This window comes from Blennius ocellaris, assembly GCF_963422515.1.
Source record: "Blennius ocellaris genome assembly, chromosome: 4".
Taxonomy (NCBI): Eukaryota; Metazoa; Chordata; class Actinopteri; order Blenniiformes; family Blenniidae; genus Blennius; species Blennius ocellaris.
Window position 1 is genome coordinate 26,713,341 of NC_137653.1, and position 25,443 is coordinate 26,738,783.

A 25,443-nucleotide genomic window follows, 5' to 3' on the forward strand; every position below is an offset into this window, starting at 1 on the left:
GACACACACACACACACACACACACACACACACACACACACGCACGCACGCACGCACACGCACGCACGCACGCACGCACGCACGCACACACACACACACACACACACACACATACGCACACACACACACCCATACAAATGGGACAAACCCAACACGGGTCCATGCTGGTGTGTTTGCACATGGACCAGAATACGCCCTGTCCCTCCCCCCTCCCAACATGTGTGGAAATCAACAATAGCATGAATCGTGTCAAATATAAAAAAATAAAAACTCATCATAATTCCCCAAGACCTTTCAAAACGTGTTTGCTGATGCAGAGGTTGCGACCACATTCTGTCGGCTTGCTTCTTACCTTGAGAACAATTTCTGCGGTGAACACTGACGTGAAGACGATATCGGCGTAGGCCAACACCTGAAACACCCCGACACACCCGGGACTTTAACATCATATCACAACAAGTGGGACAAAAATTCTAAATTACACAAAAACACATTGCAACAGTGGCTTCCTCCGTGGTGATGCTTCTGAAGTCACCTGGTTCCTGAAGGACATGGGGTCGATGGGATCCTCAGCAGCCAGCGAGACGGACGACAGCAGGATGAAGAGCAGGATGATGTTTGTGAAAGTGGTCGCATTGATGATGCGATGGCAAAGCTTCCGGAATCTGAAATGATTGAAGAACATGAAATTATAACACTGCAATGCTGGGCCACAGAGTTTATCCTCTGAAACACTGAGACCGGGTGTAAGCAATTAGAGTTCATTCATTCATTCATTCATTCATTCATTCATTCATTCATTCATTCATTCATTCATTCAGTCAGTCAGTCAGTCAGTCAGTCATTCAGTCATTCAGTCATTCATTCAGTCATAGCTATAGGCTGTGGCTTCTCGCCATGTATGCATCTGTGTGCAGTCGTGCATGTGTGTGTTTTATTTCTGGTTTTAAAAGTAAGTTAAGCATATTTTGCTACAATTAATTGTATGAAAAGTTCTAAACAAATAAAGTTTGATTTGATTCATTCATTCATCAGTTATAAAGGGTTTTCAGCATCTTTTTCACTGCTCTGTCGGATTTTGTGTTCTGTGCTGCAGGAGGAATCTGGACCACCATTTTTAATGCGACAATTGTGCACAGGTTGTGTTTGTTGTCCAACAGTTGACCAGTGTCGATGGTTGTAACCGTGACAACCAGTCTTTGTGGATGGTTGTAAACGTGAGGACCAGTCGGTGTGGATGGTTGTAACCGCGACAACCAGTCAGTGTGGATGGTTGTAACCATGAGGACCAGTCAGTTTGGACAATCTGTTCAGGGTCGTGTCTTCACAGAGGCGTCAGGTATTTCGTCCCACACTCTTTGACTGGTGACCTGTGGAGGGAATTTATTGTTCTGCACTCTGACTGGACCAGGGGACCTTTATCATGAGATTCTCTCTTTGGATCTGCCCCTTACAGCCTCTGAATATGAAACTTGGTCTTAATTTTGCGACCACCAAATGTAGCACCACTGACAAGAAAATTGGTCACGCTTTCAAGACTCGTCACCAAAGACAACGTTACAGCAAAGAACCAATGAAGCAGAACCCATGAGTCCCACATTCACTAAAAATAAGGAATCTACATGCTATAACCACCATGCAGCCACTGTCCTAATGACTTGCATCATACTTGTTCTGAGGTCCAAAGATAAAAAAGGAGCTTGCATCTGGCATCGGGACGGCTTCCTCCTTCAGCTGAAGGTCTGCCATTGGACGAGGTCGGGGGCTTTCTGGAATCTCAGGGTCCTCCTCCTCGTCATCACCTGACCAACCATCATGTAATCACTACAAAAGCCACATTCTGTCAAGTGCAGTGATGCAGCCATGAGGGAAGTTGGCTTACCAGGAAAGTCTGCAGGAGGGAAGGGGTCTTTCACCTCATTGACATTGGACTCAAACTCGTCGATTTTCAGCTGCAGATGCAAAGACAGAAACAGAGAAGTTGGAGAGGACTATAGCGGTCAGGGACAGTTATGTTTTTCTCACTTCACTGGAACTGTCACTACATGTGTTTGGACAATTCACCTTTGCGGTTGTGGAGACGCCCTCCACCCCCTTGGCTCTCTGCTCGGCCAGCTTCTTGGCCAGATTGGCTTTGTCCTCACTGGCTTTGTCAGGCATGTTGGCTCTGTAAATCACACCAGGGTGACTTTTACAGAACTGAACGTTTCATCAGGCTACATTGGTCAGACAACACAAGTTGACTTACTGTTATCACCTGCAGACTGGCATGAGAAAATAGTACAGTTCTTCATTCAACTGCGCAAATCTTAAAGTACTTGACTTCAGCAGTATCGTTCTATCAACTGAACGAGTCTAAAAGTAATTGACATCAGCATTCCACCACAGATCAAACATGCGCAGAATCAGCCCCAGAGTCGTTTACTGCTATTACACTAGTAAATGTATGGAAAGTGACCTGCAGAGAAAACAAGTCTGTCCCAGCCTGCAGCTCTGGACGAGTACTGTAACCGTAGTGAAACGTGATCCATGCAGAGTCTCGTCCTCTCTGAACACAAGCTACAGCAAAGCTTTCCCCCAAAAAATGCAACTTTCCCACTGGTTGGAATGACTCTTTTGTTTTGCTTTTCTTTAACGATCTAAAGGCTTTGGGTGTGCATTTTAATTTCACATACATCTGTTTTCGGTTCCATGGGATCCAGTTGTGGGTAGCTGGTGGACGGAGCTGATTCTAGCTGACTGGCAGGAAACACCCTGGATGGGTCACAGGTCCTTCATCGAAGACATTCACAGCTACAGGCCACCATCAGCTGCCTGTCTCCTATCTATGTTCTGTGAGGTTGTGGGAGGAAACGTAACTCCACACAGAGACGCCTTCTCTCAATGAGACGATAGTCCAGCTATGACACAGCAGGGCAGCCCACTGAGCCCAGGCTCAGTGCCAGAAGGCCATTTATAATTATTTGAAGTGCAAAGTTCAAAGACAGAACAGCAGTGTCCAAGTCTGCTCTGGCTGTAATCTAAATGCAAACCTGAAGCACTGATCTGGATTTTTTAAATTGGGAAATATGCAAAGCTCAACACGAAACGTTTATTTTAAGACAATCCAATCCATTAAAGTAAAAAATAAAACATCAGTCCACACCGCTTGATCATTTTAATCTATTTACACCGAGTGTTCAGAATTCACTGGGTATACCTCAATATTGTAATATCGGCAAGGCTTGACAAGAAATTACAAGTCTTCAAAATGTGACCAAAATCATACCAAACTGTACACGCTACACTAGGAGTAGTTAACAGTTACACATTGGCAAAGGCGTAGGAATGGAGGGGGATGAGTGGGGGTTGCCATGCTCCTCCAAATGTCTGAGACATGTGCATTTGTCCCACCCAGATATTATACCTCCCTCACTGGCCCCCTACCTCAGCAACAGCATAGCAACAAGAGAAAAAACTGGATGTTGGAAATAGTGTCCACAGCAACACAATAGCAACCACAGAAAAAACTTGGTTCGTTGTTAATAGTGTTCATAGCAACACCATAGCAACGCCATTGCAACCAGAGAAAAACCTTGGTTACTTGTCATTAGTGTCCATAGCAACACCATGGCAACCAGAGAAAATCCTTGGTTCGGTGAGAGTGGTGTGTGAATACATGTCAAAGTGAAAACATTACGGATTTTATACCAAATGGATACTATGAAAATAAAGTTTCTTGCTAGGACAGCTCTCAAAATGAAGCTAAAGCTACAGTAAATCTTAAAATGTAATATTTTCCACAAACGATAGAAGTGATGTCCACCATGTTATTTCTTCCTCTCGGGAGGAACTCGGCAGAGCTGAAGCCATGTGAGCTCAAATCTGTCCAGAGAACTGAAGAGGCAGAAGAAACGTTCCATGTTACATTTTCACAGCGGTTCGATGCCAGTGTTTGTCTACTGGTCATCTGCCGTTAGAGAATCATCACATGCTGCTGGAGAGAGGCTCAGTACTTCTGGAAGCTCCCACATTACCAGCCATACCACCACACCAGGACACGGGAGCTTCTGCAGGTGCAGTCAACCATGAGGAAGACCACGAAGAAGACACACTGCCACGAAGGCCTGAGTCCGTCATGTGTTTATCATCAGTGTTCGTTCCTGTGCAGCAGGAGTCCAACAAGGTGGAGAACAAACACACTGACAAACCTTCACACACTGACCTGAGTGCTTTCTTACGTTTCTTCTCCTCAGCCTTCTCTTTCTGGGCTAAAGTCAAAGACTCCGCCTCCGCCAGGTTGTCCACCGCGATGGCCAGGAAGACGTTCAGGAGGATGACTGGAAGCAGGCCAGTCAAGGAGGGAGCAACACACACACACACACACACACACACACACACACACACACACACACACACACACACACACACACACACACACACACACACACACACACACACACACACACGCACACACACACACACTCACACATGGTGTGGATACAGTTCCCACAGACGAACAGGATGATGAAGTAGAGGCTGACCAGTATTCCAGGCATACTGGGTCCTTCATGAGCCATGATCCCATCATACATCACAGCGTTCCAGTCCTCACCAGTCAGGATCTGAAGAACATCCTCACATTGTCATTCTCTCAGACCGATAACCATTTATCCAATACATTCTCAAATTAAAATCAATCCAATAAAATAAATTAAAAAATACATCCAGTGTAATAATTTTTTCTGAGAAACTTCCAGCATCGTACCAGCATTTTGGTACTTTATTACAGTGTTTTCATACTTTTCACTGTTTTTATACATTTTGTTTTATTTCTATTTTATATATATATACTGTATATATATATATATATATATATATATATATATATATATATATATATATATATATATATATATATTTGTTACTGGTTTTTTTAATACTTTTTACTGTGTTTTTTTTTTACACTTTTCACTGTGCTTTCATATGCACGAAGAGCTGCATGAAGCCTGTCCTCTTACTTTCTTCTGATCACAGAAAATAAAAGCCCATACCTGAAACACAGTGATGAGTGCTTGAGGGAAGCTGTCGAATGTGCTGCGGGGTTTGGGTCTGTTGGGAAAGTTAAACTTCCCTCCGAAGACCTGCATCCCCAGCAAGGAGAAGATGACGATGAAGAGGAAGAGGAGGAGCAGCAGGCAGGCGATGGAGCGCACTGAGTTCAGCAGGGAGGCCACCAAGTTACTGAGTGACGTCCAGTACCTGGATCACACATCAGGTGCATTCATATCACTGTTCCCAATCAACAAACATCTTCCTCGCAGTAGAAACATAAACCATCAATGATCAGGCATCAACATGAGATTTATATCCATCTGTACAAAACACAAGGTCAGAACGTGAATACACGTTCTTCACAACTTCACTTGAGTACAATCGATCAATTTAGTCTTTGGAGATCACATTGCTGATTTTAACTGCTGATTTCATCTAAGTTACCAAATAAACTTCATAAATCCTAACAAGATGCAACCTTGGTATGAGATAAGGGGGCAATATCCTGACAGGAAATGAAGGTAGCAACCATAGATATAAAACCTAGATGCCGCATGGCCTATCAGTGCCTGTTGACACCTGTCAACGTGTCGACAGCGCCACCATCTTGGCGCAGTCTCCCACTTGTGCTAAACATATACTGTAGATCTCAGGCTAGGAAATCCACAACAACATCCGTAGCTCCCTTGCTCCACGTAGTAGTGATGAGAAACGGGAAATAAATTAAATAAATGATTAAACTGAATAAATACCGGGCATTCAGAATGGCAGATATACAGTATATATTAATATATACATATTATTTTATAGTTAACTTTTTTCCTCCGACATTCTGACTTTCGTTTTTACTCGTATCAATAAATAATGTGATGTTCGTAGGGCAGAACTAATTATAGGGGACAATATTAAATGTAACACAATATACGCTACACTCGTATTTTTAAATTATTTATTGTGTATTTAATCACGTATTATTTATTTATTTATCTCTACAAGCTTTTTGAAACAATGTGTGCAGAGCTGCAGACTTTCAGGTGAGGGAGGGGCGGAGGGTTCGCCGCTCACGAGGTGAACGACACAGCATAAGTGCTGCTGACCGATTCAATGGAGGTGAACGACTCTTTCGAGTTTCGAGCTGACTCGGGCATTCGAGCTGAACCACTGAAGCGAGCTGAGCAGTGTTGCCAGATTGGGCAGTTTTCCGCCCAATTGCGCTATTTTTGTTTACGTCAGGCGGGAAGAAAATGCATTGGGCTGCGTCATGGTACATGCAACTTCATGGTTTGGGCTGGTTTTTATTGGAATGGGTGGGTTCAAAGATGTGATTGGGCTGGAAACTGTCAATCTGATCTGGCAACACTGGAGCTGACTCGGGCATTTGAGCTGAGCCACTGGAATGAGGTGAGTTGGGCATTCATGCTGAAGTACACCTATGAGCTGACTCGAGCGTGCTGAAAGCCTCATGTGACCTTAGCCAGTAGCTGATGTGCTTAGCCGCTAGCATTAGCAGCGTGACAACTAGCTGCTTTTAGCAACAATTAGCAGTAGCATTACAGCTGCTTTTCCCACAGGGCGACGAAAGTGAGTAATGTGATATATTTATACAGTTGCAGTTCGACTAGCAGCAGCACAACAGTGACATTTACCACTGTTCAGTAAAGTGACTCATGGATTTTGAACGATTCGTTTAAATTCGATCATCAATACCATGTAGCAACACAAATAATACCTCATTTTAAAGCTGAGGAATTGCTCTATCCTGTGGAAGATTTCCACCTCCCAATAATTCCTCTGTGAGGTTTCCACAGGGTAGGCACGTCACAGGCCGCGCCGCGGAGGCATCTAGTGTTTTATATCTATGGTCACAATTTCCTGACAGGAAGTGAAGGTGACAACAGGCTGACAGGAAGTGAAGGTCACAGTATCCTCACAGGAAGTGAAGGTTACAATATCCTGATTGGAAGTGATGGTGTCAACATGCTTGACAGGAAGTGAAGGTGTCAATATGCTGACAGGAAGTGAAGGTGTCAACATGCTGACAGGAAGTGAAGGTGACAACATCCTCACAGGAAGTGAAGGTGACAACATGCTGGCAGGAAGTGTGCAGCCCCGTCATGTCATGGCGGACTCACCTGGTGACCTTTAGCAGGCGGAGCAGGCGAATGCAGCGCAGCACAGAGATTCCCATGACGGACATGACACCCATGTGCACAAGGACAAGCTCCATGATGCCAGTGGAAACAACAAAGCAGTCAAAGCGGTTGAAGAGAGACATGAAGTAGGACGGCAAGCCAAGCGCATACATCTTCATGAACATCTCCAAGGCAAACATGGACAGCAGCAGCTTGTTGGTGCTATCTGATGATGTCATCATGGTCAAACAAGAAGAAGAGACAAAGACACAAAACCAAGAGAGCTGCTTATTTGTCCTTGGTCAGTGGATTCATTACAGTAACCAACAATAACTCATTAGGAAGTGAGAGAAAATGTTCTGCACCATTTTTAATGTAAGAGGACGGAAAATATCACAGTGAATTGACCAGAGGGCGTATCAGAGCTTCTCTCAGGGGTCAGAGGTCATGATCACTGAACCACTGCAGCAGGCTCTCACTAGACGGACGTCTCCCCCTGCAGCACAGCAGAAGCTGACAATGAGGCGTGGGAAGGTCAGGATGACCTCTGACCTTGCCAGCTGGTCAGCCTCACAGACTGGTTGTGGTGCTCCGTTGCGATGGCCAGCGTGTTGAGGAACACCAGCAGGATCACCCACCAGTAGAAGAGTCTGGACTTGACGTAGACTCTGCAGCGACATCGTAACCAGCGGTTCCACTTGCGGGCCAGCTTGCTGCAGAAGAAGAGACGGGGGCCAATTAGCTGGAGGTGTTTTGTGATTCTAATCTTTTCTGAACGACTTACATCCGGGACGGTCGTGAGTCGTCCAGTGAAAACATTAAACAGAGTGTCATGTTTCCTGAGTGAGGAGTTGTGTTTGTTCAATATGAGGTCAGATCAGTGACTGGTTCTCATTTTTTTTAAAGGTTCACATTCAGTTTAAGTTGAAGAGAACATTTAATTTTGTTGTTTTTCCTACACACACAAAAAAAAAACGTAATTCAAGGAACAATGGTTTTACTTCCAATGTAAAAGCATTTCAATGAGTGAACACGGTCCAGAAGTACAGATTGAACCTGTTGCTCAACCCCCCCAGAACAAGCAACATCACCAGGGCACTGACTAGTAGTAGATTATCCGCTGCATCGTGTCCATGGTCCCGGCGCTGCCAGTCTCCGAGCCCTCGCTCTCCAGCGGGAGTAGGCCTGACACACACACACACACACACACACACACACACACACACACACACACACACACACACACACACACACAGGGTACGGTAATTGCTTCTGTACTTTGATGGACGCTTAGCGTTCTGAGGCAGTGTAGTGTAATGTAATGTAATGTAATGTAATGATGACCTGGCATAATGTGATGTGATGTAATGATGTGATGTGATGTATTTTTTGGGATCTCACAAGATCAATGAAAGGTTGGACTCAGGAAAGACGATCTTACTTTGTCATGATTTAAAGGGTCCCTGAAATAATTCTATTAAAATACACCAGTATTTAGCATTATTTTTCCCCCTTTCGAATGATATATGACACACCAATGACAATCACACCACTATCTTGCTCTTGAGCGCCGAACGTCTAAAAATGCCTTTAAATCTCCCGCCCTGTGAATCTGACCTAGTTTTCCCAACTTGCCGTAGTTTTGCGCTGTGACGTATGAGGGGTTATTTACTTCCGCCCACAACAGCTGATCGTAGTGTCTTGTTTACATGTGCTCTGCATTATCGCGTTATTTAGCAGTTTTTTAGAGTCATGCCTAAGCGTTGTGTTGCGGCTGGGTGTTCCCAAATGCCCAGTCCGTCTGTAAGTGTCCATAAATTCCCAAAAGATGAAACTTTGAGGAGATTATGGACAAAACAAGTGCAGCGCACTCGCTCCAACTGGACACCAACAGAGGCCTCCTATCTCTGCAGTCAACATTTCACGGATGACTGTTACGAAACAGCACCCGCAATCCGAGAGTCACTTGGTTTTGATGTGAAGAGGAAACGTATCCTGAAACCTGGTTCTGTCCCCACCATTTTTAAACGGCTTTTTAACGGATTTTTAAACCCAACCTTCAGTAAGTCTTTTTAAAACCTGCTAAAACTTAAGACAAATAGACCAATAAACTTTGCAAAACACCCACTCTGACACAAGGGTAAATACCCGGTCACACACAATATGTGCACACGGGTAAATACCCGGTCACGCACAATATGTGCACACGGGTAAATACCCGGTCACGCACAATATGTGCACACGGGTAAATACCCGGTCACGCACAATATGTTCTCACGGCTCAAACATGTATGGTTGAACGCCTTGATTTTCTTCTAATTCTTCCTCCGATGATTCCTCTCCTTCATCTTCGTCCAAAACCAACGATACGTCACTTAAATCTTCGCTAACATCGCTCCTAGGTGCTTCTGTATCGCCAAACCCCTCCATTCTTCAATCAGCTGATGTTGTTTTGGCTGGGACATATAACCCCTCGTACGTCATATCCGGTCTAGCTCAGGCGGCTCACATTTATGGCCCGCAAATATACCGTCGTCTGCTGCATCATGTAAAGTCAATTAAAAGGGTCGGAATTCGGACTTTTATCTGGGAATGTTATATACCTTTCGAAAGCATATTTATTCTTCTTTCTAAAGATGAAATCTGAAAAACATTTCAGTTACCCTTTAAGGTGTGGAGTCTGACTCAGGGGCCGTCCACCCCAGGAAACCGGTTAACCTAAATGTGCTGTTTTTGACCTATCGTCCACATGAGGCCGGGTTTGCATCCCAGCAGTTCAGCTGTCGCCCAGCCTGCTAACAGCTAACACCAGAGGCCTGCGGCCGAAGACCTCAACTCTTCAACACCTCTTCTGACCAACCACAACGGTCAGCGCTTCCCCCAGATCAAGAGACCAACACCCAGCGTCTGATCTCATCATGCAGGGACGCATCTAAACTGTTTCTCCAGGAAAGAGACCTGGGAAACAACACCTCACAGAACCTCCTTGTGCTTTTTTCTCAACATTCAGAAAAAGCCACCACAGACCAAGCGACCAGCTCCTCCGGTCTGGACAACGGAACAACCAGGACGCTGCAAAGAAAGACCAGCTTCAGCTTCTTCTTCTTCTCCTCAGCCTGCAGAACCAGCCAACCACAGTTAGCAGGAGGTGCTAACTGCTACAGGACCCAGTGGCTTCTCTCCAGATTGGACAACAACCAAACTCCTTCTTCAAAGACATTAAAGATGTGGTAACTGACCACTGGACATTACTTGAGATTAGTTAAACCTGATGCTATGATAGAACAGTTTAACTTTTATGAAGATGTATTGATTCTATTACAGTTATTGAGGTATATTGATAATGATATTTGGAGGAGTTATGAACCTGCTCTGCCACAGACACAGGGTCAGCATGTTAATCTTTGTTTTACTAACTTGTTAACTCACAATCCTACACATATCACATCACAGACAACATCACACAGTAACTCAACACCATCTGATAATTCCATACCTTTTACGAAGCAAGTCGCATTCACATAAACTCAATCTTCATTCTAGAAATGGTCCTTTAGCAGAGACACACAGGAAGCAGACGCTAAAGACTAGCTTCCATGTACCATTGTTCTCCAGCACATGGCCGAGACCCAGGGCAGACTTCCTGCTCTCTTATAACCTCCATTTGGAATGTTCTTTTTTGTAATCCGCCATCTTGTCTTGAAGTTCCGTCCAAGGTCAGCCCCCCCCCCCCCCCAGGAGGGGACCTGGTAAGAGTGAACAACCTGCACTGGGCGACACGTCACTGTGCAAGGACACATATTTAACTGTTAAAACACCACGATGGGGGGACAACCTGCCTAATGTGGACAACGGACCGGTTTTCCCGGCAAATTTCAAGCTGAGGGGGACACTAAGATGGCCAAAATATTTGTGCTGGACTTCATATTCAGGTCGCGGGTGATACATGATTGCCTCCATACTACACTCTGGCTTCACTTTGTGTGCGTTCCAGAACATAACCTAACGATCCCAAAAATCCCAGCAGAGGGTCGGAGCTGAGCGCATAGGGTGGATGACGATTTAGACGTCATGCGAACTTAACTTTTACTTTCACTTCACAGCAGAGAACGTAAAGCCCGTGGGCCAAAACCGACCAAGAGGCTCTAACCTGGTCCCACCAAGCAAGGAGCTTATAGAGGATTTATACTAGTTTGTTTTACATTTTATTGTATTTTGTACCAGAATGTTTCAGTAAAATTGACTTTATGTTGAAATTGTAATCATTTTCAGTACTGACTGTTTGATCTTACAAAAATATAGACAATTTTATTACACACACTGTGACCACAACAAAGAAAATCTCTGAAGTGTAAATTTAAAGGTTATTATAACAGTATTTTACCAGTCTGGTCACTCAGGATGAAACTGGACTGTATGTACATTAAATCTTATTTTGTAATTATTTTGTATACATCTTATATACATGTATATATGTACTTATATTGTATACATCTTGTATTGATTCAGTTATTTGCTTTTAAATAACCAGAACATATTTGGTGTTTGGTTTGTTCAATATCAATTTGTCCTCGTGACCCTGTCCCTCTGAAGAGAGGACACCTGTCTTCAGGGGACACTTGCCCTTGGATTTTAGGGCGTTCCTACATCAGAGGTTTTACTGTATGTAGTTGGAGTCTGTGTTTTATTTGTTTTCATTGTAAATAAATTTAATTTTTAAAATCATACATCTTTTTAATGAGCACAAAGGTGAATGAAATGTCGACCTCTTCTGTGTCAAGAACTCCAAAATCCTTCAAGCTTTATGGTTTTTTCTGGTAATTGTAATTAATTCAACTATTAATTCAAATTCCTGATTAACTGTTGAGTAGGTCTTATGAGACTGATATAACTGAATTGGCTATAATTTCCTGTTAAGACAGATGATGCTCTCGAGGTATCTGATGCAGATCAGATTAAAATTTCAATAACAAAATGAATAACCATCTTTGATAATTATGAATCATTATCGATCGCCAACCTGCCAAACGCAAGATAATTGGTTCCCCGTGTGCAGACTGCACTGCATAAATGATACAGAGTGATCCTTATGAGGTAGGAAATCCCTACATATTGATGTAATGTAATGTAATGTAATGCATTGTGATGTAATGTAATGGTGGGTCCAGGTCCTGGTAGATGACTTCAGGTGTTCTCACCTTGTCGGTCCAGGTCCTGGTAGATGACTTCAGCCTGAGTGATCCAGTCCATGTAGCCCTTCAGGTCCTCATCCAGCTGTTGGGTTTCCCGTAACTTCTGGAATTCTCCACGGGACTTGGCCTTCTCTCGCTCCTTGGTGAACTCACTGAAGGAGAAACACAAGGTGGAGTCACGTGACCACTGATCACACTGGACACCAACACACCAGTGTGTGTGTGTGTGTGTGTGTGTGTGTGTGTGTGTGTGTGTGTGTGTGTGTGTGTGTGTGTGTGTGTGTGTGTGTGTGTGTGTGTGTGTGTTGGGGGGGTGGTCACACAAGATAGGTTAATCTGAATTGGTGGGTTTTGAGTGCGTGTTTGAATTCAGGGAAGGAGTCCATGTTCCGGGTGCAGTACAGTTGCAGTACAGTGAAGGTAAGTACCCACTGAGCACGCCCAGAACCAGATTGAGCACAAAGAAAGAGCCGACCAGGATGAGAGTGGTGAAGTAGATCCAGGGCCATTCCATTCCAATGGCGTCATTCACCTGTTGGATCAGTCACATCACATTTACTTCCTTTTAGTCAAGTGAGACGATCAATATGAGTCAAACATTTGCTTTATACAAGTATTTGCTTTTTACAAGCATACAAAAGTAAACAAGGCTTAATGGTAACAGAAACCTCTGGAGTTGGAACAGACAGTGAGAGCTTGAAGGAGGGCTGCAGTGTAACTCAGTTATGTGTATGGTTGGGCAGGCATCATGATACAAAAGAAAAAAAGTACATAAAATAATATGAATATTTTCCACAGATTGCTGTTAAATATGCATTTTCAGTATGACTAATTTTTGACACTTTATTAAGTAAAAATTGCCAAATTTGAGTATTTGTGGATCAAATCCAGGCAGAAATCCCGGGTGAGGCAGTGGAGAGCTGAGCCTCATGTCTGACTGATCCAATACACACTGGGTCACATGACGCTGCCCGTGTCTGTTCCTCAACATATCAACAATATGAACTTTACAGAAATATTTGTTATACAGCAGGACTCTCTACAGTCTGTCGTGTCTTTAGTGTATGTTTGAGAGAATTGTTGCTGCTGATCGTACAGTAAAGAGAAAAGTCAAGCCAGTGAGGCAAGGCAGTACTCTGTCTCATCTCAAGGGGGCGTACGTGAACTAACAGGTGCTTTCTTGGTGCATTTCTGGCTTTAACAGAGGCAACTGAAGGTCAGAGCCAAGCTAAAGCCAGTAGGTAAGAACGGAATTTTTTTTAGGCTCTGCCTGATCTGATTCACGATAGAGGATTGTATTTCAAGGCTCTAGTTTTCTCTTAACGAGGTAACTGGACTTGTTCCAAGTCTGTGTCGCTGCATGAGATTTGATCTGGAACATTAAGCTTAATAATGATGCTGAAACAGGAAGTTATGGAAGCAGAACTCCTCCTGTCGTCACGGCGATGAACTAATATTCCAACATGAAACACACTCACACGGAGGAAACTCAGCCTCAAAACAACTGGATGTGAAATGTAACAAAAAGAAGAGCAGTGAGGAAGTTCATCCTGAAACGTTCTGCTGGAATCAAGTGAAACTGAGTGACCACAGTGCCGTAAGTTTATATTGTCCCATGAATTAAAGTGTTATAATCTCACCAACTCAGCATTAACAAGTCAGGTGTCTGATGGTTTATACGTACTACTATGTTTTCCTCTAAAGACAGGAGGTGGCGATTTATGTCACGATTCGTGATGTGGTGTTTTATTTTCTCATTGGCGATCATGGCTTCATGCTGCTAGTTACACTGCCCCCTACAGGTGTGGCTGCTCACAGCAGCCCTGAATCAGCTGGATACGCAGGTCTGTGTAAAGAAGTTTTTTTTTTTTCTGAACGTGGAGGGGAAATAGTAAAATAGACAGAACTGCAGAAATATGAATTTATAGAATGAGAGCAGACTGAGGGTGGAGGTGGAGAGCAGACTGTGGGTGGAGGTGGAGAGCAGACTGAGGGTGGAGGTGGAGATCTCTTACCCAGTAGAGGACGTCGGTCCATCCCTGTGTGGTGATGCACTGGTAGACGGTCAGCATGGAGAAGCCCAGGTTATCAAAGTGGGTGATTCCATTGTTGGGGCCGGGCCACCCACTGCGACACTCCGTGCCGTTGATGGCACAGCGACGGCCGTTCCCTGCTTGTGCACACGGCGCTGGCTTTTCATTCACCACCGTAGCAACGATGTCTGATGGTGAGGAGAGAGAGGAGCCCGTCACACTCGCTCATGAGCCCAAGTGCAGACGCTGGTCGTGATCTTTCATGAACATGTGCAAAAACAGTCCACTTCTCACAATGTGAACCAAACTCAGTTAAAGCTGCGAGCAACGCCCGGCGGGTCCTCAAGGTCTTGCTGGTCCGCCATTGGAAACGTGTCCTGCAGGTGGCACTATGACTGACAGTGTATTTTGGCCTATTGATCTGCTATGTGGGGATGCTATGGAGAGAAGCTGGGGGAATACTATGAGATGCAATAAGGGGTACTATGGGGACTAATTCTATGAAAAGCTATGCATTGCTTACCCTAACCCTGAATCAATGGTTATATTGCACTCAAACCATCTCTCTAGATTCATGCAGCCTAATTCTGGAGTTCCTACCATTAGCATATTCTAGATCTCTATCAGCTGATTCTGGCCTTCCCTCCATCAGCAGAAGAAACACTTTAGAGATGAACTTGGTGCCAATGATGACACTACTTAAGAATAAGAATGAGAATAAGAATAAGAATAAGAATAAGAATAAGAATAAGAATAAGAATAAGAATAAGAATAAGAATAAGAATAAGAATAAGAATAAGAATAAGAATAAGAATAAGAATAAGAATAAGAATAAGAATAAGAATAAGAATAAGAATAAATATATTATTCCTTGCATTCCAGTAGGGTCTCAGTCTTGGGGCAGTCTCTGCATTACCTGTGCCGATGTAGTAACAGGTCTTGTGCATCTTGCACTTGAAGAGCTCCAGGCCCATGATGGAATAGATGGTGACCATGAAGAGGACCAGCAGCGTGATGTGGAACAGGGGCAGCATGGATTTAAGGATGGAGTTCATCACCACCTGCAGGCCTACAAACACCAGGGCTCTGCTCAGCTCCCACTGCTATCAACAAACATGTGGTTATGTTCACATGCTTCCTTGTTCCAGGCAGCACAGCTGGAAATGACCAGGGTGCTTCCTGCTATTGATTAGTATTGTTGTCACTCAGCAACAAGATCTATTCTGACTGGAGATCTCGTAGGATTAGACACTTTACAGTCAAAACAAAGACGTCAAGCCTGAGGATGTTGTGATACTGGTACTACTTTCCTTGAGGCTGGTACTTACTGGGGACTCCAGACACGAGCCTGAGTGGCCGCAGGACTCGAAAAGCCCGCAGAGCTTTCATGTCAAAGCCCCCACCCTTCTCACCCACCGGCGCCTCCACCCCACTCAGGTGGTTGATGGCGTCCACAGCCACTGTGAACAGTCTGCAAACACAAACCAGAGGTCTTTGCGAGTCTTTGTCTCTCAGTACTGAGTCACAGAGCTTTGGTACTTTGAATATTTAACATCAGCATTCGGGGGACTTCAGGAGCTAAAGATGGTACCACTGCTTGATCAATGATCTTTGACAGAGCTTCACTAGAAAAGAGCAGTACAGTGTTGTACTCACCCAACAGACACACAGACAAAATCCAAAATGTTCCAGCAGTTTCTTAAGTATGCATCTGCATGGAAAAGGAATCCATAGGCAACGATCTTCAGGAAGCACTCTATGGAGAAGATGATGAGGAAGATGTACTCCAGACTCTCCTGCAACACAGCAGCAGTTCACTGAGCTCATGTGGTTTTACTGATGATCACTGAGAGTAACCAGGGATCAACTGTAAAAAGTGCTTCCAGGAACACTGGAACCAAGTGGGGACAAGATGATGTGGAGTGGAGTGGAGACATGACGAGGTTGTTTGTGGGTCTGTTACTTCTCATAACTTGGAGCAGGACAATAATCCCTGTCTATTCATATCACTGAGCTGAGCAGCTTGTACACTTCAACAATGTTTAACAGCTTCTCTTATTTCAGCAGGCGGGCAGTGGAGCCTCTTCTAGAGCCACTCTGGCCTTCAGTGGTGCTACACCTGACATCAGCCTCATATTGTCCAGAAATAACTGCACTGCACTACACTACACTGTATTACACTGCACTACACTACACTTCACATTGATATTCTGGTCTCGAATCGTCATATTCAGCAAACTGAGTAGAAAAATAAACAGCTCTCAGATTAGTGGAGGAATTCCAACGTGTGCGAAATACTCAGAGCTATTTAATATGTTTCTTAATATATGTGACATTAAAAAATATTCAGAGGGATTACACTGAGGATACACTTTGAGAAATGATTCGCCAAATAAAGACGTACAACACAGATCCAGCGATTCCGCATGAGAGGCTCCAGAATCCAGGAAATACAAGTTCGACCAGTTTACAACATGTTTTTGTTGCTGGTTCAGTAAAGTAACTTTACGTTTCTACCACAATATATTCAATGCTGCACGCATGATGAGCCACACACACACACACACACACGCACACACACGTTTCGGTCATGCCCCAACAGCCAATGGAAGTGAGCGTGACCAGGCCGTACCAGGTTGCTGTTTGTGTTGTTGCTGTCCTCCTCCGGCATCGGCAGGTACACCGCCAGCGCCACGCAGTTCGCAAAGATGGCCAACAGGATGATGATCTCAAACGGCCTGGGAGCCTTTCATAGGAATTTTACAAACCAACACACATAAACACACAAGCTCTCTCTCTCTCTCTCTCCCTCTCTCTCTCTCTCTCAGGATACTTCCACTCCACGATGGTGATGCAGGCCTTGCGGAAGGGGTTCTTCAGATTGAGGACGAGCAGCGAGCGGGCGGGCCGGGGGTTCCCTCCGGTGGCCATCAGCTTCTTCAGCTTTTCCTTCTGCTTCCTCTTCAGCGTTTCCTCGTCCATGATGAAGGACGACAGCGGGGGGCTGCCGCTGTCAGCCATGGCGGTGAGGAGAGGAGCAGCGTTCACGGTCTGTCTCGGTCCTGCTGAAGTCCCACTCGGGTCCGGAGAGTACTTCCTGGTAGAGGAGCAGCTCGCCAGTGGGTCAGGCTGGTGTCCGACTGGCCGCTCTGTCTGAGCAGCAACCAGCGACAGCTGCTCTTTCAACCTCCACCGTCCTCAACAGCTGTGTGGAGCAAATATAGACCATGACAATGTGTCCGGCACGTCACACGATGACACTCACACACACTTCTGTTTCTTTTTTAGAAACAACTTTGTCTCACAATCCTACAAGAAGAAAGACAAACCAAAGAAAAACTGGATCGTCCAGAAAAAGAAATCCATAAAATGAGACTTCTCTTGCCGTGGAAGGATTCCAGACATCAACAAGCTATCACAGAGAGAGACATGTACCATGCCGTACCATAGAGTACCGTACTGTACCATACCGTACCGGACTGTACCATCCAATCCTGTACCATACCGTACCATAGAGTACCGTACTGTACCATACCGTACCGGACTGTACCATCCAATCCTGTACCATACCATACCGCACCATGTATAGGTAGTTATAATCTGCGTCTTTTATTTGTTTTCAAGTGCCTGAGGACTTTTTCTTTTCACATCGTAATATTTTTTTTTTCTTTCAGTGGCCCTCACACTCTTCCCTCCGGAGAGCAGGATCTCCTGCAGAAAGTGCTGAGTCAGGAGATTTACAGCTGGCGCCCTCTGGCGGCCAGTGACTGTAGGAACCACAACTTCCCTTCCTCACACGCGACTGTGAATTGTTTACGATGCTTACATCAGTTCTTGAACTTTGCAAAGTAGCACAAGATGCTGTGGAGTTCCTGTGATGGCTTCCTGTCAGTGGTTGTTGAACTGATAAGAGCTGATAGTGGAGGAGTCGACGTCTGAACTCTGGGGCTACGACACTCACTGGTAATAAAAGATAAGTACCAGCAATAAACAGTACTTCTACCTGAAGGTCATAAGGTCATAAACAGTGGTGGCTGGTGATACATTTCTTAGGTGGGGCTCTTCATTATTATTTAATTTCAACCCATGTTAACTTCATTTAGGTACAGTGTCTTTATAAACCACGTTACAACAATATTGCCTGTTTGAGATTGAGAGTGACGAAACACTGTAGATCTTTTAACCAGATAGTGAATAGAGTTTTGATGTAATGTAATTGATGAATAAAATAAGGCAGATTACCTCTTTCTTTATAATGTTTCTCCTCCTCTTCTCTTCTTCTCTTTCGCCCCTGGGCTCCCGAAGGCTTTGTTTTATTTGACATAATAATGGTTGTTTATCATGTGTCAATGAGTGTCCTTCACATCTGATAAATAGAAAGTAGGGCCTAGTTTTAGATAGGTTATCGTCATGTTTACTTGGACTCATGTGAAACATTGTTAAATGATGTAATGAAAAAGATATGATAAAGAATAATAATATAAGCAATTAAAACCCTCTATTTATCTTTTTTTTATCCATTGATCTTAATTACTCATGGGGGGGGGGCTGCCATCATAGGTGGCGCTGGGCTATGCCGGTCCTGAGGTTTATCAGAGGACCAAAGTGTCTGCAAGTGTTGTGTTACTCAGTGTACAGTAGAAGTATTGTACTGCTCAGTGTACAGTACAATTGTAGTGTTGGTCAGTGAACAGTAGAAGTATTGTACTGCTCAGTGTACAGTACAATTGTAGTGTTGGTCAGTGAACAGTAGAAGTATTGTACTGCTCAGTGTACAGTACAATTGTAGTGTTGCTCAGTGGCAGTGAGCTCTGGGTCACAAAGTGAGAGGTGACATGAAGAACAATGGTTTATGGTTTGTTTGCTCAGTGATGGTGCAATGAGATTACTGCAGAACCCCACCCCCACCCCCACCACCACCACCACCACCCTGGTCAGGTGAGATTACTGCAGTAAAACTTGGCCCCTCCCCTCTCCTCAGGTATTTGTCTTCCTGGCAGAGTGCAGCAGGTTTCCAGTAAGCTACGTGCCGCACACACATTTTGGCTGGTTGCCAAATATACCTGTTGGACAGGAAATACACCTGATTGACTGGTGGTGGTGGTTGTGGTGGTGCTGGTGGTGGTGGGGGCAGGGGAATATGTCCTTCTCCTGTGATGATGAAGCGATCGAACTGGAGAGTCCTACCGACACGAGTCCTGCTAAGTCCATGAGTTCAACTGCGTACACTAGTCCTTCTACACTGTCAGGACTCCCTGAAACCTCGGGACTCGTCCCTGGACTCATCCTGCTTCACGAGCTGAGAACCAAGAAACACAATCGACTAATCTAATCTAATTAGCGCCATCATGACTCCGCCCACATGATTTCACCAAGTATGTCACAAGGTTCTTAAAGAGTGCTACTCAGTGGCGAAAGTAACTAATGGAAACTGTAACTTCTTCATCAATTCACCAGACTGACAGTCGTACTCGTAGTGGGACGACAGACAGTCTTAGTGGGACATGTGTCAGTCGTCAGGTCCAGAGTTCAGCTGCTCGTCTTTTTATTGGAAAATGAAATGATGATCATCCTCATCATCCTCCGGTTTTCTCGTCACTGCCTGTTTATATTCAAACCTATTTACTTCTTCAGGCGTTGGTTGTTGAACTTCCTCTCCACCCTCTGCTGTAGTTTCTGATTGAAATCATTTAAAATAAAAACAGTGAATACATTTACAAGATTACAAATGAAGATCCGGAGCCATTAAATTCTAAATATAATTATTGAGACTTTCTCTTCTGGACTTTGATGTAAAACTTTGTCTTTATTAGGTGAACTGGAATCTGTGTGATGCTGATCTGATAGTTACAGGTCTTTAAACATGTCTGTCATAGTTTCATTCTCTACAGAAAGTTACAGTTTAAAATACAACCAGTGATTCAGCAAAGGAACAGTTGGGACCATCTGTAAACATTACAATCATACCAGTCAACTCCAGTAAAAACATAACAAGTAGAAATACATTCAAAGGAAGTACTGAGACGAGAAAAAGATACAATTTACAAATATGAAAAGAGAAATACGTCATCAAGCTCACTGAAATATTGTGTGCACAAGAGTAAGTATATTATTTAAACTGAAAGATAAATGTTGATTGTGAGGAATCCGATTTGTTTTAATGACGTGTAGCAGATCAAACTAAAACCAGTCGTGTTCTACAGCCGATAACAAGCATCCAAACGATGTACCTTTTACTAATTGTTTTAGTTACACAACAATGAAAAAAAAATTACACATATATATATATATATATATATATATATGTATATAAAGGATGTTGGTTTACAAAACCTACAAAAGCCAAAAACAGTGGCTTACATTTTCTGCAATATCTTCCTTCTGTAAAAGGAAATTGTTCCTAAACATATCTGGCAGACAGACAAGTCAGATCCAGGTCCAGGTCTGGATCCAGATCCATATCCGGATCCAGATCCAGGTCCAGGTCCAGCTTTACTAGCTGCCCCGGCTGCCAGCTCAGTGGTTCCCTCCTGCATGGTGGCTGTGGACGTGCAGGCCGAGCTCCTCAGTCTTCCAGCCGCTGGAGTTTTTCCCAAACTTGTAAACCAGCCTGCGGCCGTCGACCCGCTCCAGAATGTCCCTCTTGTAGTAGTACCTGCAAGGACAAGGCAGTCCAGGATGAACCGGTGGCCTCCACTAACGGAGCCTGCTGTCCATCAGCTGACAGCAGGTTCTGGCATCCAGCCCACCAGGAGGAACCACCTGCTGCCCAGGTGAGTCTCTGGTGGGCTGAACAGGAAGTGACATGAAGTGACAGGAAGTGCATCCAATCAGAACTCAACATACCTCATGGCTCGGCTGAGTTTCTCGTATGTCATGCTGCTGTTTCTCTTCTTCTGGCCCCACATCTGAGCCACCGCCTCAGACTTGAGGAACTTGAAGACCCCCTCATGACGATCCTCCCACTTCATCAAGCCCTGGTTCTTCTCGGGGTTGATCAGGATGTCTCGGATGAACTCCCACAGGTGAGTGCCACGAGGCGCTGTGGATCCAGGACATTTATTTATTAAACTCCCGATCAGCTGAAGACCCAGAACCAGCTCATCAAGACCAGCACATCCTGAAGGTAGTATGTCTAGTACCTCCAGAAGAAACTATGTGTTTTGATGTTGGAGGATTTTTTTTTTAGCTCCTGAAACTTCAAAGATAAGACCTTTGTCTTTACCGCCAGAGATAACAAAGACAATATTAAATGTAGGTGTTTTACTGTGAATCAGTGGACTATGTACTACACAGTGATTTGAACATGATGTTCTGATTGGTGCCGAGATACTTTTAATAAACTGAGTTAGAAACACTCAGTGATGAAGTCCTTCCTGAAAAGCACAGATTCACTGCAGGTCCTGAACAAATCTCATGTGTTTTCAATGTCCGAGCAGCTCATTCCAGAGCCTGGCTCAGGTACAACCGGGCACTCTGTCTCTTGTTCCTCTGGAACGCCGCTGCGGTGGAAATGCTAATTCATATGTTTGCTGATACAAAGGTGTGTGAGCTGGTTCTAGTTTGACAGACAGCGGTGTGGAAGAGTTCCTCGTCAGCCTCACCGTGCTTGGTCTTCTTCGGACTGCTGAAGATGCTGCCGCGCTGGTGGACAGCCTTGGGCGGTCGTCCCCTCGGTCGCTTCACTGGAATTTGTTCCTTCTCTACCTTGATGCGCAGCTCTATCAACAGACACAGGGTGTGAGACATGCTGCGCAGGGGCTGAGGAGAACTTGTGTCAGCAGTAACTCACTGAGGTGACCGGACAGCTCCGGGTCCGACTCGTTACTGCCAGACTCTGAGGGATGAAGGTCAAAAAGCGTGTGACCTTCATGTCATCAAGCAAAACCAACAGAATGAAAACATGTGAGTCGGAGCACTCACCATTGGAGGAGGATATGTCCCCGTCTGAGAGGTACCCGTTTGCCAGGGGCTCCAGGGTCACACTGGTCAGGTCGTAGTCATCCTGGAGGTCAAGATCGTGCCTGTAGACGGATTCTTCAACTGCCAATCAAAGAGCAGGAACATGAGCTGGGTCACCAGGTCCCACTGTTGCTCTGTCTGACAGGGTCAACGTACCGGCACCAATCCTGATGGTGCTCAGCAGAGGGAAGTTCAGGTTGTCCAGGAAGGTGTCCAGCAGCTGGCAGGTCTCGTTCAGCTCCGGTCCATACAAGCTCTGTGCTTCTGAACAGGGTGGAGAGACAACGACAGGAATCTGTTGAGTCACACTCCATTCTTGTTCTGGTGTGAAGAGACAGAGACTAGACAGGGGATGAAGGAAGTCACCATGTCTGGACCGGAGGTCCTGGAGACTCTGGTGGAGCTGTGGACCAAGCTGTGGGCCAAACACTGCCACCATCTGCTCAGCCTTCATCTGGCACAGCGTGAATCCATCCACAGCGCAGAGGGACAGACTCAGTCCACTGGCGTCCAGCCGGCTGCTCTCGACATGGTCGCTGAGCCACTCCAGAACCTGGTCCTCCGACCAGTAGGGGGGGCTGCTGAGTTTGTATGATGCAGCTGCACACACACACACACACACACACATAGTGATTCATCACTTAATGTGTTTTCATTTGTTACATTAATGAAACCACAAGCTCAGTCGCCTGCTCACAGGTCTCTGTTAAGGGAATTTAAAGAAATACCAGCTCTGATTGGACCAGTCTGGTCTGCTCAGGTCTCTGTTTCTGCAAACATTCCGACTGGAGATTCATGCACTCACTGGTCTTTGTTTAACAAGGTGATTTGATTAACTCAAACTTCAGAAGGTTTCCCCCTGCTTCACACTAGACTAGACTAGATTTCAACATAGTAGACTAGAATACATTAGACTACAATACACTAGACTAAATTAGGCTAGAATACACTAGACTAAATTAGACAAGAACAGACTAGACTAGATTAGACCAGACTACATTATACTAGACTAGAGTAAACTGGACGAGACTAGACCGGACCAAACCCCTCTGGTTCATAAATGATATCAGTGTAAATAGGGTGTGGTGTTGGCCCTGTATCACAGATGCTTACTTTGTTTGCCAACGTGACCCTAAGGGTCCTGGCCCTAAAGGAGCTGACCCTAGTAGAGCAGACTCGAGAGGTGCGAAAGGAGCAGACCCTACAGCGGGGTTCCCCAGTTCCAGGCCTCGAGGGCTGGTGTCCTGCATGTTTTAGGTTCCTCCCAATTGCAACACGCCTGAATGAAATAATGGCCTCATTATTTGCTTTTTTTTACATGCTTGATGATGACATCATCATCATCAGATTGAGGTGTGCTGAAGCTGGGACGAGGTAAAATGTGCAGAACCCTGGCCCTTGAGGCCCAGATTTGGAGAACCCTGCCCTACAGTGACTTCAACTTAAACATGTTGGTTTCGACAAGTTGAGTTGAACTCAGACTCGCCTGATTGATGCCACTCTGACCTCCGACCTCTTTTATATTGTGGGTGTGTCACTTCGTGTAAAGAGCTCCGGTGAGCAGCCTGACCGATCCCACCCTGACCCTTTTTCCATTCTGTCTCAAAGGTCGACCAGCAGAAAGGAGTGCGATGACATCACATTCCTGCTGGTCAATCATTGGCTGCCTGGTTAAACATTGACGAAGAGAAACAGGTCAGAGCGAAGCGTCTGACAGAGAAAGATCAACACTGACTGAGATTAGTCTTCACCTGAAACCTGGCCTCGCCCGGCTGTAATGGTTAACCACACGTAGTTCTGCTCTAAGCCGTTACCACGGCGACAGGGCTGCAGACCTTACCGCTGGTCCTGGAGCAGCCCGGGGGGGTGCTGGCCTGCTGGCTGGGCTGGAACAGGTCCGTCAGACCCGTCTGGTACACGGTGAGGTTGGCGTGCGTCAGGACGCTGCTGAGGCACGGCGACGACATGGAGATGCTGGTGCGACCGCTCCACACGTTCCACAAACTTCTACCAGAGCTACGCCGGGAGACAGGTTCGTCCTTCACCTGGTTACAGGTGGAGCCACAGTGTGATACAGGACAGGGAGAGTCCAGTGGATCCAGACTGTAATCCTGGTTGATCTTGGCCGTCTCTGTACCTTCCTCCTCGCAGGTAAACAAGCACCTGTTACTTTCTCCCAGCAGCAGCAGGCTTTATGCTGTGGAGGAGGCGGGGCCAGACTAAGGTGAAGTCAGGGGAATTCCAGGTGAAGCTGGTCACACCTCTTTCTCTCCACCGCCTCCACTTTCCACAGAACTCGACCAACCCAACAAACCTGTCCTGTTTGGTTTTAGCCCCGCCTCCCCAACGCTGCAGCCGGATCAGATTTCTCATCATCCACACTCAACACGCATTTCATGTTCACCTTTCATCTCGTCCCAACTTTCGATTTGTGACTGTTCATGAGAAAACAACTTTCTGTTTGTGACTGTTCATGACAACAATGAAACAATAAAAACAAAATGATGTGAACAAGACAATAGGACACCTGATGTTAAAAACAATAGAACAATCACAACAGAACAGAACAATAAAATACATTATGTAAACAAAAACAGGACACATGAAATGAAGAAAAATCTCACACATGATGTGAAGGACAACAGAACAGGTGGATACATAATCAATTTGGATCAGAGAACATGAACCAGGACCAGAGACTCTGCCTCTTGCCTCTTGCTTTTCAAAACTAGCAGTTGTTTAGTTCACACTATGAGGAAGAGTCAGATCTGATCACATGTTGACAAAGAAGTGACGGGAGAGCAGGTTGTTAGATCCTGATAGTAAATAGTAACTCAATCCTCTGCGACGGCCGGGAATCAAACCCACATCCACTGCTCTCCACTATACCACCATCACTTCTTCAGATGTCCACACCTGTCAGCTGATAAGAAAGGGATGAGAATATAGAGAGACGATGGAGATGGACGTTGAAACAAAACAAAGCACGGATCGTATACATAAACCAAATGGAGGCTATGAAAATAAACAGCCTTGACCTGCTACACACTACTTCATTATGTCTTTAATACCAGATTACCTGGGCAGTAA

General features: G+C 45.1%; 2 protein-coding genes across 3 annotated transcripts in view; both read right to left on the reverse strand.

The window, feature by feature from the left end:
- LOC308129140 (dihydropyridine-sensitive L-type skeletal muscle calcium channel subunit alpha-1-like) overlaps nt 1-17,573 on the reverse strand; it is a 36,568-nt gene extending 18,995 nt beyond the window's left edge. Inside the window, exons 1-19 of one of the 2 annotated variants that reach the window (XM_080494930.1) lie at nt 17,225-17,573; nt 17,024-17,129; nt 16,048-16,187; nt 15,720-15,862; nt 15,308-15,460; nt 14,374-14,579; nt 12,787-12,890; nt 12,365-12,510; nt 8,270-8,351; nt 7,719-7,879; nt 7,167-7,392; nt 5,034-5,241; nt 4,484-4,604; nt 4,205-4,319; nt 2,065-2,167; nt 1,883-1,952; nt 1,670-1,802; nt 536-665; nt 353-412 (exon numbers count right to left, since the gene is read on the reverse strand). In XM_080494930.1, the coding sequence (XP_080351056.1) occupies nt 353-412; nt 536-665; nt 1,670-1,802; nt 1,883-1,952; nt 2,065-2,167; nt 4,205-4,319; nt 4,484-4,604; nt 5,034-5,241; nt 7,167-7,392; nt 7,719-7,879; nt 8,270-8,351; nt 12,365-12,510; nt 12,787-12,890; nt 14,374-14,579; nt 15,308-15,460; nt 15,720-15,862; nt 16,048-16,187; nt 17,024-17,129; nt 17,225-17,412 (2,595 nt within the window). In that variant the 5' untranslated portion in view covers nt 17,413-17,573. Of the gene's footprint in view, nt 1-352; nt 413-535; nt 666-1,669; nt 1,803-1,882; nt 1,953-2,064; nt 2,168-4,204; nt 4,320-4,483; nt 4,605-5,033; nt 5,242-7,166; nt 7,393-7,718; nt 7,880-8,269; nt 8,352-12,364; nt 12,511-12,786; nt 12,891-14,373; nt 14,580-15,307; nt 15,461-15,719; nt 15,863-16,047; nt 16,188-17,023; nt 17,130-17,224 lie in introns of those variants that run through there. The other variant, XM_080494931.1, reaches the window with a different exon arrangement.
- A 2,617-nt stretch (nt 17,574-20,190) lies between these two features.
- On the reverse strand, nt 20,191-24,484 carry elf3 (E74-like factor 3 (ets domain transcription factor, epithelial-specific)). The gene is made up of 8 exons (XM_080495945.1): nt 24,194-24,484; nt 22,720-22,953; nt 22,510-22,617; nt 22,315-22,434; nt 22,184-22,228; nt 21,996-22,112; nt 21,238-21,433; nt 20,191-21,046 (listed from the first exon to the last, which is right to left on the reverse strand). The coding sequence occupies exons 1-8, from the start codon at nt 24,318-24,320 to the stop codon at nt 20,908-20,910; spliced, it is 1,086 nt and encodes a 361-aa protein (XP_080352071.1). The 5' UTR covers nt 24,321-24,484; the 3' UTR covers nt 20,191-20,907.
- Nucleotides 24,485-25,443: the final 959 nt, after the last annotated feature.